General features: G+C 42.2%; 1 protein-coding gene across 2 annotated transcripts; it reads right to left on the bottom strand.

Moving 5' to 3' along the window:
- Positions 1–228: 228 nt before the first annotated feature.
- LOC129192437 (solute carrier family 2, facilitated glucose transporter member 1) lies at positions 229–14,209 on the bottom strand. 2 transcript variants are annotated; one of them, XM_054796481.1, is made up of 12 exons: positions 14,075–14,209; positions 13,867–13,978; positions 9,306–9,387; positions 8,082–8,180; positions 5,915–6,075; positions 5,606–5,846; positions 5,371–5,533; positions 5,100–5,284; positions 2,414–2,515; positions 2,223–2,324; positions 753–956; positions 229–465 (listed from the first exon to the last, which is right to left on the bottom strand). In XM_054796481.1, the coding sequence occupies exons 3-12, from the start codon at positions 9,318–9,320 to the stop codon at positions 286–288; spliced, it is 1,452 nt and encodes a 483-aa protein (XP_054652456.1). In that variant the 5' UTR covers positions 9,321–9,387; positions 13,867–13,978; positions 14,075–14,209; the 3' UTR covers positions 229–285. The 2 variants fall into 2 exon arrangements, with proteins under 2 accessions (XP_054652456.1, XP_054652455.1); XM_054796480.1 differs by having other exon boundaries at positions 14,070–14,170.
- Positions 14,210–15,356: the final 1,147 nt, after the last annotated feature.

Raw genomic sequence — 15,356 nt, 5'->3', positions numbered from 1 at the left:
AGATAGATAGATAGATAGATAGATAGATAGTCTGGACATTTAACACAGCGGCAGCTGTTGACAGAAAAAATACATCCTGCCTGGCGCACACTAAACGAGAAATATCAGCACGTTTTAATCTCGCGACACCCTTAATTTACAGAATATTCACATGAGTGGCATGGAAGTAAAGTGGCGGTGATACATTTTTTGGAATCTTTGACAAAAACAATTGGTGGAGAGACTGGGCAAGGTGTCCCCTTTTTAATCATATCTATACATTTCTGGAAGGCGCAAAAGGTCCCTTTAGGTAAAGGTGTTGAAACCATTCTTATTGTGCAACGGAAGGCTGTCCGTCCGCCTGAACTCCTCCGCAATCTCGTCGAACGTGCGGCCTTTTGTCTCGGGAACTTGAAACCAGGTGACGGCAAAGCCAATTATAGCAACTGCCATGAAGAGGAGGTACGTGTATCCACCGATGACTGACTGTGTGGAAGAGACATTCCATTATTTACAAATGGAACATGAACAACGCTGGATAATTAACAAGACTCGAATCCTCGGTTCCATTTTAATTATGAGCATCACGCCCCCCCAGACAACTATTAATTTGAAGGTATGTCAGATGCATGAAATACTGTACATCTGAACCTTTACAGGGAGTCATATACAGCCATGAGTCTTGAAGTAAGGGAAGCAGCAAATGCAGCAATAAATGCACCCAAAGGCGCCATCCACTGGACATGGAGGCCACGACCACGGTAGAAACTCACCAGTACTGGAGGAAAGAGCAGCGCCAGAACAAACTTCCCTCCCCAGTTGAGCATGCTGGAAAAGGCCAGGGCGATGGGTCGGCCACGCTGGTCAAACAGCTCCCCAGCGATGAACCAGGAGATTGGTCCGGGACCCAGCTCATAGGCAGAGATCAGGCAGAACACCAGCAGGACCTGCAGTATCCCCATCTGTGGGACCAGATGCTGGACAGGAAATAGAAATATTTTTTGGTCAACAACATACTTTTTATTTTAAAGATGTACAATTGAGCCTCACAAGTTGAACACAGTCCGTTCCAAGAGCCTGTTTGACTTACAATTTGTTTCATCTTTCAATTTCCCCCATGTAAAAATAAAATTATTAATCATTGAACGATATTTAGGCGATATTTTAAGTAACATTTTAACATGCGCTTCAATAATTTGTGTAGCTGTTATTCGTAGTAAAACTGTTACGATTTGAGTGTGGAGCTGTTGATTGCTAGACCCCCGGTATGCAGAGACAGGCACAGCGTGCAATTAAAAGTCCTTTTATTAAGCACGATCAAGTGCAGGTACTCAGGTGTTCAGGTAACAACATGGGCGAGGATAACAGAGGCAATGAACCAGCGCCGTCCCTGTGACAATGCTGGGCTTATAAACCCAATTACCTAATTACAATTGCACACAGCTGCACACAATTCCACTGGGGTAAAGCAGCTGCATCTTACCCCCAGCAGGAAGTGCACCATTCCAAAATACTGTCCTGCGGAACATGACAAAAACATCGCTTATTACGTAAAATGGTCATATGTGTCCCTAGATTCTATTTATGAACAGAAAACTAGAAAAACATCCATCATCATCATTTGATAAGCCACTTTTGAGAGCAGATGTGCACAAACCCTAGCTTTTGAACTTCCATGAAGGAAAAACCACCTTCTCATGGAGATAATACCGCCTCAGAAGCGCCCCGAGCTAGATGAGCCCACCCAGCGTATACACCCATCACTTGACAAAGGGGCAGCTTTGGGAAAAAAAAAGCAGGCTTTGCTACACATCTGAAAATAAAGCCTGGAACTCTGCCATCAGTCTATCAGTCAGCTACGGACGTATCGTCTTTGTTTTTTTTCTCTATCATTACTTATGCTCTTGTGAAAGATTAAAAAGTAACAAAAAGCCCTTTGTCTTGCACACTTTTTGCTTGATTTATTTTTTGGACAATATTTTCCTTGACGTTTCAGGTCAAATCTCCAGTTGTTTGACTGCCAAACATTTGGAGTTCTTAGGGTCCATTGTACGAGACAGTTCCTTGATACTACCTTCATGTATCCCGTGAGGGAAATGAATGCAGTATATACACATAGCTGTAAAACCACGGGGTTGCGTGCCGTGGTCCAAAATGAACAGTACCGTGCTGTTGTTTCAGTTCATTCTCCGCAGACATTTGGGATATTGCTTGAAAAACGAGTGAAGGTAAAATGATCTTACCACTACAGAATCTGCCACAGTCATAAGTAAGTTGCACAGCGCAATGCAGAAGAAACCAGTCAGGAGCAATCGCCTTCTCCCGGCCTTTTCCATCAGGAAAAACTGAAGATTAAAAAAAACACAGCTGTGACTCCTCTTTATATTTCATCGCAGTTTTGGAACAGACTAATGCAAGAGGCAATAGAACTCACTGCCACCAATGTGAAGACCACGTTGACAGCCCCCACACCCAGAGTCAGGTACTTGGCCGTGTCGAACTTGCTCTGGAATATACTGGTGGAATAATTGATGACCTGTAAGAAAAAGCAAGAATTACTTTTTAGAGAAGTGGAGCGTCAGTCTGAAATTGTAACAATGATGGACTACACTGCTGATGGGGATGTGATACAACTTCATGTCAAAAAATCCCAACTATCCTTTTAAAGCTCATCTCAATTTTGCCAGAAAACATCTTGATGATCCCCAAGACCTTTGGGAAAATACTCTGTGGTCTGACGAGACAAAAGTTGAACTTTTTGGAAGGTGTGTGTCCCATTACATTTGGCATAAAAGTAGTGCTGCATTTCAGAAAATGAAAACCATACCAACAGTAAAATATGGTGGTGGTAGCCTGGGGATATTTTGCTGCTTCAGGACCTGGAAGACTTGCTGTGATAAATGGAACCATGAATTCTGCTGTCTACTAAAAAATCCTGAAGGAGAATGTCCGCCCATCTGTTGGTGACCTCAAGCTGAAAGCAACTTGGGTTCTGCAGCAGGACAATGATCCAAAACACACCAGCAAGTCCACCTCTGAATGGCTGAAGAAAAACAAAATGAAGACTTTGGAGTGGCCTAGTCAAAGTCCTGACCTGAATCCTATTGAGATGCTGTGACATGACCTTAAAAAGGTGTTCATGCTGGAAAACCCTCCAATGTGGCTGAATGACAACAATTCTGCAAAGATGAGTGGGCCAAAATTCCTCCACAGCGCTGTAAGAGACTCATTGCAAGTTATCACAAAGACTTGATTGCAATTGTTGCTGCTAAGGGTGGCCCAACCACTTATTAGGTTTCACACAGGGCCATGTAATTTGGGATTTTTTTCTCCCTTAATAATAAAAATGTTCATTTAAAAGCTGCATTTTGCGTTCAGTTGTGTTACTAATATTTTTCGAAAAAATAAAACCGCACGGTGGCCTAGAAGTTAGCATGTTGGCCACACAATCAGGAGATCAGGAAGATCTGTGTGGAGTTTGCATGTTCTCTCCATACGTGTGGGGGTTTTCTCCAGGTTCTTCGGTTTCCTCCCACATTCCAAAAACATGCATGTTAGGTTAATTGGCGACTCTAAATTGTCCACAGGTATGAATGTGAGAGTAAATGCTTGTTTGTTTATACAGTATGTGTCCTGGCGACCAGTCCAGGGTGTACCCCGCCTCTCGCCCGAACTCAGCTGGTATAGGCTCCAGCATACCCATGACCCTAGTGAAGATAAGTGGCATAGAAGATGGATGGATGGATGGATGTTTCATGGCGGCACCAATGACTAACTCGTCGCAGCAAAGCCTCATTTCCAGATGTGACATCAGCCGGGTGACACCTCTTAACTACACAAACATACTGTAGCGGTGTAAGAGACAGAGGATGTTTACAGTGATTATAGCGAAGGTATCAGCGATAGAATAGTTTGAATAGTTTTCGAGGACAAAAGAAGGGAGAAACGTTTGGAGATGAAACAGAGAACTTAAACACAAAATTTAAGCCTCAAGACATGGAGATGAAGATTGTTCAGCTTCAAAACACATCATGGTAAGTATAAATTGCTTATCCATCAATTATTGTTTTGAATTGGCTTCTTGAGCGTAAAGGAGTTTAAGAGCCTTTTTTTATTTACACCACCCCCCACAACATATGGTGGTGAAAATATGTTTATATAACATGTATCATCATGCTTTGCAGGCTTGTTGCTATGGTGGCATAGTGTTTAGAATGCAATACCATCATTTCCAGTGTATAAGACCGGTGTTTAAAGCTGCACCAACCAAATTTAGAGAGAAAATCAGATTTGATCTTTCATAGATGTCCACATTTTAAATTGACATGTTGCAGCAAGAGGATCTATTGGAAATCACAGGAGGTCATTACTCATTATACCAGTCTGAATCACGGTGTCAACTTACAAAGGAAGCTAAAATAATCACACAGCATCCTCACATCCAAAATGCACCGTACTTTCAAGCCAAATGCTTCTTGTAAAAGGTGTTCCTTCATAGCGTCCATTTGTCTCTCATTCTCTGTACTCGTTTCGTCCATTGTAGTCTTAAACCGTTGTCTTTTGGAATAGAAAAAGAAACTTACAGTATCACTCGGCTACTGTGAACAGCCAGAAGCAACAAACCGTTTTGGCATGACTACCATTTTGATGGAACATATACTGAACAAAATCGGCAATCTACCTCGAGAAGCATTTGTTTTACTAGGCTTTAGCTGAGAGGTGTCACCCTGCTGATGTCACTTCTGGAAGTGAGACGTTGCTGCGACAACGACTTCAAGCTGAAACCAACTTGGGTTCTGCAGCAGGACAATGATTAAATGTATGTTCTGCAAGTTCTCTGTTTCACCTCCAAACGTTTCTCCCTTCTTTTGTCCTCGAAAACTATTGACACATCGCTCATATCTTTGCTATAATCACGGTAAACATCCTCTGTCTTGTACACCCCTATGTTTGTGTAGCTGAGAGGTGTTACCCCGCTGATGTCACATCTGGAAATGAAGCTTTGCTACAAATAATTACAACAATATAGAACATAATGACAAACAATATCTAACATATTTAAGCAAAGTTGATAAATCATGTCAGTGACCCTTCAAGATAGTATCAAACTAAGCACGCACCGCGTTGAACCCAGACAACTGGCTGGCCAAGTTGACAAAGAGGACGATGATGATGGGCAGCCTGTAGCTTCGCTTCTTTAGGAACTCACAGATGGAGACATGAGGCTGAATGTGCGCCGCCTCTCCTTTCATCTCCTCCAGCTCGGCGAGCACCCTGTCTGGGTTTCCTCTCAGCTTGAGGAGTGCTGGTGGGATTGAAAGTGAATTCATATATAAAGCAGCAATGTAGTAGAACGTGTCCCTGCTGCATGTCTCTGGATAAGTGTCCCACCAGATTCCGCATTGCTTTGCCGTCCCTTGTTGATCAGCAGGTATCGGGGGCTCTCGGGGCAGAAAGGCAAGATCAGGTACTGTGCCAGTGCTGGGATCAAAGACAGAGACAACATAATGTCCCAGTGATCTACTGTGCCCAACGCTGTCTCCAGTCCGGACACCTGCAAGACCCAAATCAACCTTTTATTACTGGAAGTCACTAGTTGTAGTGTTCTTCTTGGTACCAGCCTCACCATGCCCAAAAGGATCCCTGAAGCATAGGCCACCTGGTTGAGTGTAGCAAAGGCCCCTCTCAGGGCGGTGGGGGACACTTCCTGGATGTAGAGCGGACTGAGACTCATCGCCAGGCCGCAAAACAGACCAAACAACAGTCTTCCTAGGATGAGAGCCTCAAATGCTTTAATGGCTTTGGAGATGACCATCAGGCACGCTCCTACCACAGATAGACAATTGACTACCAGAATGGAGTTACGCCTGGACGGGGAGAGAGGATGAAGAGTTTAGAGAAAACAAACTGCCTCCATTTGGAATTTTATTCTCACCGTCCAAATGAATCTGCTAGATGTTTGACTCCCAGCGAGCCCAACAGGGCTCCAAAGTCCTTAATGCTGACAGACAGCGACCACAGGAGGGTCAGGCTGTGGTCTGAGATGGTTTGGTTGTGTCTGTCTCTCCAGGTTTCATTGAAAAACTGCGCAATGATCTGAAAACAAGCACTGTTGTAGTGGATTTGTGTATGGCAAAGCATTAGGTGAGAATCATTTGGTTTGTCAGTATGTCATTAAATCATTCAACCCCAGTCATTTTTCAAAAGACAACCACTTCAATACCGGCCATTTTCAGGGCACACAAATATTGTGTTCTGTGGCTATATAAACATGGAGCCTACCAAAAGAAAGATTAGACTCCCGTCTTTCATCAGAATTTCTTTCTACCTTTGTTCCTACCGTTCTTTAGTAATCAGCAGTAGAACATAGGTAAGTTTCAGGAAAATATCAGTTCCCGACTATAAAAGGGAGAAAAACAGCTTTTTGTGAAAAGATACATTTCAAGCATAACTTTCACTTTGACACAATCATTTTTTTACTTTTGTGACAGGTGAAATATCTAAACAACTATACCAACATAAACAACACAAAGAGGGGTTGTTTTACATCAAAATAAAAATGTATTTAAAGATATAGCACCATGAACTATTTACCGTTTTGGAACTGAACTATGTGTGTGCGTGCATGTGTGTGCACGCGTGTGCATGCGTTAACATTTCCTTAGAATGCGTAACCTACTCCTCCACGCTCTCCCACTTCCTCCTTCCTGTCATGTGGGTTTTTCCCGTTCACATGATTCCCTGCCGAGCTCTAAATACACGTCTGCCACCTTGTGGCCGTTTTTATGGCTTAAAATTGCTCTAAAGTCAAATCCATTAGTGAGGAGTTACGTCATCACCTCTTTCTGCCTCTTGCGCAAAAAAAAGTAAAAGACGTATAAATACATTGTTGTCCTTTGTGATTTTCTGAGGCTGACACAACATTTAATAATTATAAAATTAAAAACTGTTCTCACAGTAACAAGTGTCCAAAAGGCCTGATTATGACCACTAAACATTGAGAAAATTGTAAATTGTGAAAATTGTATTATCTATTATTATTAAAATCGATCACTTGTTGGCTCCTCCTTCCTCATGGATATGATTCCGCCTCTGTCCCTCCCCGAGATGTGTATACGCCTACCACGTTGTTGAAAAAGCTTCTCTACACATAAAATCAAACACTTAAAATCAAGCTCTGTCAATTATATTTTTCTTTTATTTATATTTTTATATTTATATATATATTTTTTATTTATACTTTTAAATATAAAGCTTTCAGAAGACGCATTCAAAGATGCGGTGAATGATATGTAGTATTCTACATTGGTCACTAGGTGTCAGTCATGTTACTGTAATGTTGGGTGAGACACACAAGCACCACACACAAGCTGATTGCCGGAATAACAGGCTTTTATTGCAGGTTTGAATGATCTCAAATCAGGCGCAATAATTCCTAATAAAAATCCCTTACAAAAACCCGGGCTACTGTTGCAGCCTTAACATAACGTCAAGCTAAAACTCATCACTCAAAACTCGTCACTTCCTGTCCACCCGCCACAATGCCCCCTTGGAAACACCGGACTTTATAGCAACACACACGCGCATGAGTTTTATTTATGTCTTAAATGACTTATTTTCTGTTACCGATACTATATAGGGTAATACGTGTGTAAATGTGACTGCAGGGGTACTGTTTCATGTCTAGAGGGCACTAATAGTGTTAAAAACTGTATTTAGAAGGTCGTAAACAGGTTTTCTATGCTCTAACTACAAAAATATTCCATTTCTAAATCAGGAATGTCAGGCCTGGAACCAATTAAGGAGCGATAAACAAGGGATTGCTGTATATGTCAAAAGTGGATAAAGTGCACAATAGCACTTCTTCGAGACACACACTCTGTCAGAGACAAACACAGCTCATTAGCATTAAAGCTACAGACACACAAAAAGGGGCTTACTTAAAACAAGTTTAAACTGTCTGAATTCCAACTTCCAGCTATTGTGGGACCTCTGAGACTTATTTAAAATTGATGAAAAATAGTAGAATATGGGATCTCTGTATGAGTTAGCTTAATTGGCAATTATTGGTGTTAGTAACCAACAGAATGTCCTAAAATCACCTTGGCTGGGGCGTTGACGTTCCCTGTGTGGTAGCCAATCTGCAGGGAGCCCAGAACCGCCGCCATGACTGAGGTCAGGAGTATGGCTGTCGGATGGCACTGGAAGAAATATTTAGCACGTTAAGACAGCAAGACAGCATGGAGCCCCGGAGGAGACAGAGGGGAAAATCATTTTGATGGGTTAAAAAAATTGCGAGATTACGCAATACGTTTGTGTCACAAAAGTTTTGCAACGTATCACGACCCGAATACAGACGATAGACGTGTAAGAAAAGTGTGCAATGAAAAAATCGAAAAAATATATGACAATATATTGCAATCTACTAATATCATTTCGACAACGTCACACTCTTCTGTGCTCTGTGTGTACACCACTGACCCCGCCTCCACCCACCGAGACAAAGAGACTGAGAGGGGGGCTCAGTCTGTTCATGCCGTTTGCGCCAACGTGCTGAAACCAATGCACAGAGTGAATCCTCCTGCTGTCTGTGTGGAGGCGGGAGACGAGGAAAACAGACACGCATGCACATGGCAATATATTCATTTTTATTCATTTTTATTGATTGAGTGATTAATTAGTTCTTATCGTCCCAACAGGAGAGTTTTTATTTTCTGAACGAGACATCTTGTCCCGTTTTAATCTCACGAGATCTTGTGACACCCCTGCTAATCAATGTATTTCCTTTTGAGTACTAGTGCTTAAACAGATGAACAACCATCACGGATCAGTGAAAACTTGTTCCTATCGCTACAGTATCACTTCATACCTCCACAATTGTGCAGTTAAGGATGTGCAAATATTGAAGATGGAAATTTAGGGATAACCTCGCAAAAGTTCTGTGAGATTTTGCAAAAACCTGTCTTTTTTTTGTGTTTTTACCCATCAAAATGATTTCCAGACCGCCGTAAATCAAGTTGGTGAATTTCTGTGGTCTTTGTTTTTGTGCGAGTGTTCTGGTTTTGCTTCTTGAGCCATTGTTAGGGGAAATGAACATGGATACATAGTCGGGGTGAGACAGAGAGTGAGCTGTGTACATAAAGCACTGCACAGTATAGACGACCATAGCCTTCACTGTCAACATAAAACCGCACACACTTGCAGTTTGAGAGGTCAAAGGTGGTATGACGAGTATTTTCACACACTGGCAACATCTACAGCTTTATATTTACCTCAAGGAAGTGTTAGGGTTCAAATGTTCATGGGTGCTGGTGGTGACAACTAACCTCCTGTAACGCCATTTGTCAGGTTGAGATGGGGTATGACTCCCTGGAGATGGACATGCATTGATTCACTTCTGATTTCCCTCTGCAAGGAACAAAACACACCGCCCGATTTGGGATTGAATGCCTCTCCTAAACATGTGCTTCTGACTGGTTTAACTCCAGTCCTGTAGGTCGTGGTAATTGTCAATACTGCAATTATAGCCGGGGAAATGACTTTGCTACCCGAATTAAATGTACACATACTGTATATACTGTATATGTACAGTGTTACCTCGTTTATCGCGGAGGATAGGTTCCCAAAATAGCCTGCAAGAAGTGAAAAGTATCCAACTATATACAGTATTTTTTGCAATTGTTCTAAAAACCCTTCACCATACGCTTTATACACTTTTCTCAGACAGGCATGAACATTTGATCACATTTCTGTCATGTTTAAACACTCAAAAAAGTTCAAATTTCTTTTGAATTTTAATGACCAACCTACTGTATTAGGCTGGAAACAAGAAATTATTAAGTGACTCACGCGTATTTCATTCTGACCGTGCCTCGTCGGCCTGGCGCCCTTCTGCTGTAACGTCTTTGTATCATTGTTAAAACATATCGATCCTTTTGTTGTATTTTCCTCACTCGGTTAGCTTCTTGTGTTTCTTCTATTGTTGACATTATTGGCGGTTAGCAAGCAGCTCACACGGTTAGCGAGTTTGGTAGCCACGACCACAACAGGAGACAGCACGAAGGATATTGATTGACAGTGGTCTACAGAAGACAATGGGTGGTGCAGACAGAAGAGAATAGGGAGACACCGCCGCTGTCATTATGCAATACGTACCGGGAACGGTTGTACGGATGAGTAGAACGCCTGTACATCCGGTTGACCTATTTTTCAGCAGTCACATGTTAGGCATGTGTAATCTACGCCATCCGTTCGTCTATTTCATGGCAGCAATATAGGGCCAGGCTTGGCCTGTAACAGCGTTCATACGTTGTGATAAAAAAAAAATGCACAAAATTTGCACAAAAAAAAAAATCAAGTCTGTGAAAGTTGAACCGTGAGGGAACGCTGTATATAAAAAAAAACAAAAAATAGTGTGTATTTCAGAATTACACAACAAGGCCTGTCTCACGGACCCCAAAATGGGTCAAAAATCTTAAGCTGTTCTGCAGAAATGGAGGTTGATCAAGCCTTGGCAGTTGGTGCAACTAATTCCTGCAGGTGTTCCAAGTTCTGGAGTACTTACTACCTCCTCTGTCTGCATGAAAACTGTGTTCGGAACACACTGTGGTTCTATACCCTCGTGAACATCAGTTGAACACCATTGTACTGGAGAAAGTCATTTGTTGCTACAAAAATGGCAAGAAAAAAGGGAATAGGGGACCATCTTAACACTTAAAAATGTAGGTTTTTCCTCCAGAGAAATCGGAGTGTTCTAAAATGTTTGATTGGTAGTGTATATATACATATATATGTATATATATGTACAGTATGTATATATATATGTATGTATATATATGTCTGCATCTAACTGTTCAATACAGTGCCTCGGCTCGTTAGTGATGCGCGATACCACTGATTTTTTTTTTTTTTCCGATTTGATACTGAGTAAAATTCAAGCTAGCATGAACCACACCAATCCGACCCCGATACTTTTGTGCAAATACTGTACACCGACGGTGTGGAGTACATTTTAAAAGTAGTGTATTTCAAATCATAGCATTGCTGATAAAATAAAGACTACAAGACATCAGAGTAACTGACTGTTTTGAACAACTGCATATCATTTAGACGAGATCTACAATAACTGAGTTCATTCCTTCAAAGGACTGAAGTATCAAAGTGTTGATATTTTGAGTTGAGAATGGATATTTCAGTATCTGTTGCATCTCAAGTGGCATGACATTACTATCCAAATTGCGGCTAAAATAACTCAGAGCTAAGATGCATATACATACGCTAAAAGTCCTTTGCATTTGTCGCGGCTGGTTCCGTGTAAAACCTTAAAATAAGTCAATAGCGGCGTGCACGCTCTGAACTCCATTACGGAAATGTGTTGTTCCGCACTTCTTAATGTTGCTATTATTTGATGAGTTGAAAAGTCTTCAAATGGCCTTGACTTCGGCTGTATTGTCATTTCGATCATTGTTTTAATTTTTTGTATTTTTGTCACGTTTAATAGCAAACGTGACGTGTGTATGAGCTGTGGAAATAATGAACACTACCTAGCATGACTGAAATACTACTGAATCCATGAACGCAGCTATTGATGAAGTATGTGTCACTATCTTTATTGTCAAGTTGAATTGAACTGGGAATTATTTAGTTATTTATTTTATTTTTTTCATTTATTTTGTCATTATTGTTTTATATCAGGGGTCTCAAACTCAGTTTACCTGGGGGCCACTGGAGGTAGAGTCCGGGTGAGGCTGGGCCTCATCAAGTATTGGGAGTAAGGCTCACGATAACGATAATATCTATAACGATATCGGGTACGCTGCAGGGAACACGTCTAACATGTTAGCGCACTTAAAGCGGCATCATCCGGCAGTGGACGTAACATCTACAAGAAAGAAAACCAGCTTAGTGTGAACACCGATAACTTCAGCATAGAAACAACCTCTAGCAAGCAACTCTGACCGGGCCAAAGCAGCAACACGTGGTACTGGACTTTTTTACAGCCACCACATTACGGACATATTCAGTTGTTGAGAGCGCTGGCTTTAAGAACCGTCAGGGAAAAAATGATTAGTCCACACTTGTTTCTTCAGTTTCTTGTTCATTTTAATGCCTGATACAACTAAAGGTAGCTTTGTTTGGACAAATATAACAATGACAACAAAATTAGCCCATAAGAGTTCAATTTATTTGGCGGTACAATGCTATAGCTATTCATGTAAGAACTGAAGTGATTTTGGTTATTATCAAGAAAGTTGCTAGATATCGGCTCTTAAATTCAACTCTTATGAGCTATATTTGTTATCATCATCATATTTGTCCAGACAAATGTACCTTTAGTTGTACCAGCCATTAAAATGGATCAATAAACTGAAGAAACAAGCGTGGTCTAATCATTTTGTCCATGACTGTATATGATTAAAGTTCTTGAACCTCGCTACGAAATACCATCACGTCCTCACTTTAGCCAGAAAGTTATACCAGCACTTTATGAAAAAGCTAAAAGGGATGTCGTCAACGAGCTATCACACGTGTCCGCTGTTTCACTTAACGACAGATGGTTGAGGGCCGCACGTCCAGTGGTTAGCATGTTGGCCACACAGTCACAGTCTGGAGACCGGGAAGACCTGGGTTCAAATATCCGTTGGGCATCTCTGTGTGGAGTTTGCATGTTCTCCCCGTGTGTGTGTGGGTTTTCTCCGGGTACTCTGGTTTCCTCCCACATTCCAAAAACATGCATGTTAGGTTAATTGGAGACTCTAAATTGTCCATAGGTATGAATGTGAGTGTGAATGGTTGTTTGTCTACATGTGCCCTGGCAGTCCAGGGTGTACCCCGCCTCTCGTCCGAAGTCAGCTGGGATAGGCTCCGGCATGCTCCCGCGACCCTAATGAGGAGAAGCGGTATAGAAAATGGATGGATGGATGGATGGATGGATGGTTGGACCTGACGTGCAACAGATTTAACAGTAACTGTCCACTGCATTTCACCCCAATGTTTAAACAAGTGTTAAAATACAACAGTTTATTTTATTATTCTATTTTTATTTTAGAGTCTAATGGGTCGCTTTTATTTATTTAAAAAAAATGCATTTGCATTTTTTAAAATAAAAGCATTTCAAGTCATTTTTTCTGCCTTTTTTGTACCGAAAATGAACCAAACCGAGCACTTCAAGAAACTGAACCGAGCCGAAATGACATTTTAGTGTAGCGTTACACCCCTGGTATTTACTTAGCTGTTACATGTTGTGCTGTCATTTTGTGTGTGTTGTGATTGTAGGCAGTGTTCTGTTGAGCGACCCCCATTTCTCCATGTGACACACTCTTAACGCTTTCACCCTGTGAGCATCATTGGCTTAACTTCGACCTTGCGGGCTGCATTTACACTAGTCTTCCCTGTCAAGTCGCGGGCAAAATGTGACTTGGTGGGCCGCAAATGGCCCGCGGGCCGCGAGTTTGAGGCCCCTGTTTTATTCTTCTGAGTATGCACATGAGACAATGAGGCATCAGGTGTAGCTGCACCAGGTACATTTCGTCTCATTTAAAAACTGTACTGTACTGAGCTGACAAAACGTCAAGGTCATTTCAGTAGAATACACGCTTAAAAAAGGAACGGCACTTTTCTTGTATCGAAAAAACAAAAGCATCGAACCAAACTGAACCGTGGGTTTTCTGTGTTGTTGCACTTCAAGTTATTGTCGAAACTCAAATAAAGATTTGGAATGCATGATGAACTGGAGATTAACCAATCAACCACGAAGTCTTGTCATCGTTTGGATCAGCGCTGGAATTATGGATGACGTCTCCCTGCTGCTCCTCGCCTGTGATCCAGTTTTTCCATACGCTGCGCTTCAGGACACGACTTGAACATTTAACATGGATGGACGCTCACCTGTGCTGTTGAGTGAAGTTCCTTCAAGAAAGTCAAAATGCAAAAAGCGTAGGCAGTATGAGGACTGTGTGAGTTTTATCTCCGGGTCTTGAACGTCGATGCCATCCTCGTCCTGGAAGTGCAAGTACAAGTGTGTCAACGTTCTTGTCCGAGCGCTCCACCCCGGGGAATACACACACACACACACACACACACACACTTACCGTACCAGTTAGTCCACTGATGAAGTCACATGTAGCTGCTGAATTTGTGGTCGGCGTGATAAAATGACACGCCACGGGCCTCCAGGTTTCCATGAGCCAGCTGATCTTGCATCCTGCGCTTGGAGCCGACCTGGGATCAGTTTATCTGCTGTAAGCGGTCTCTGGCGTAACGTGCGCGACTGTCCCCGGGTCGCATCCAAAAGAGCCCCACCCCCAATGCTGCCTTTTGGAGATGAGACAGACATGTGCTTTGCCGGCCTGTTTGTTGTTCTGCGGCCCGACTGTAATGATGAACATTATTGCCCTCACAAGCTGAGGACCTCTTGTGTCTTTCTGGGAAATGTAAAAATGGAAAACGACTACCAGCATTATTTGCTCAGCTTTCACTTTGCACTTGTTAACGTGTGAGTCGCCGTCCTGAACAACACCAGAGCAGAAACAGCAGTGGTGTCACTGTGTTGTGCTTTCAGATGACCACGCCCCCTGTGCAAGTTGCATAGATGTGATCATTTGGAGCCTGGGGGGGTTTCAAGACTGCACGATTACGTCTGTTTGTGTAAGCACAAATACGTTTCCTCTCCTATCCTCCTCAGATGATGCTGGCGATGACTGCCGCACCACGCTCTGCTGCATGTTACTCTGTGAAACCGATGGACTGCTCAAAGCCCGCACGTTTGGCGTGGAGGACGAACCCCCCGCCCCGGGGAAGAGGTGCGAACTCATATGATATGCAATGTTGACTCAGCAAATTCAGACATTCAGTTTTGTCGGGACTGCGGAGTTCACAGCAACAAAAATGACAAATATGTGAATACATGTGATCAGAATGTTAAGCTAACAATTCCAATCTTTATTTGATACGCTGCTGTCTTTTAGTTTTACCCCCCTTGTCCTATTAAAAATCTCTCGAGGGAGGTGAAACTTGGAGTTGCCAAGCGACAGCATCGAAACCTTCTGGATTTGGAGAGGATCTGTAAAGACGAGAATGACGAGATCAAATGATTTCCTCCACGATGTACACACTCTTATACATACACAAACATATACAGTTACACACTTCAAACGTCAGATTGCAAACATGCACAATTCAAAATTTGACCAAAAGTTGGGAGAAAATCCACACTTCAAAGGAATTTGCCCATCATTCACAATCCTTATGCGAAACATGAACACATATTTCTTTCCCTTTTCTGAGCATTCTAATGGGAGAAAACAAGTTAGCATGAGCCAGCTAACGGTGCACATCATGGGAGGTGCCTTTTGACGCTAAAGCCCTAACAAAAAACC

The sequence above is a fragment of the Dunckerocampus dactyliophorus genome, chromosome 13, assembly GCF_027744805.1.
Source record: "Dunckerocampus dactyliophorus isolate RoL2022-P2 chromosome 13, RoL_Ddac_1.1, whole genome shotgun sequence".
Taxonomy (NCBI): domain Eukaryota; kingdom Metazoa; phylum Chordata; class Actinopteri; order Syngnathiformes; family Syngnathidae; genus Dunckerocampus; species Dunckerocampus dactyliophorus.
This window is presented reverse-complemented; position numbering and strand designations above follow the sequence as displayed.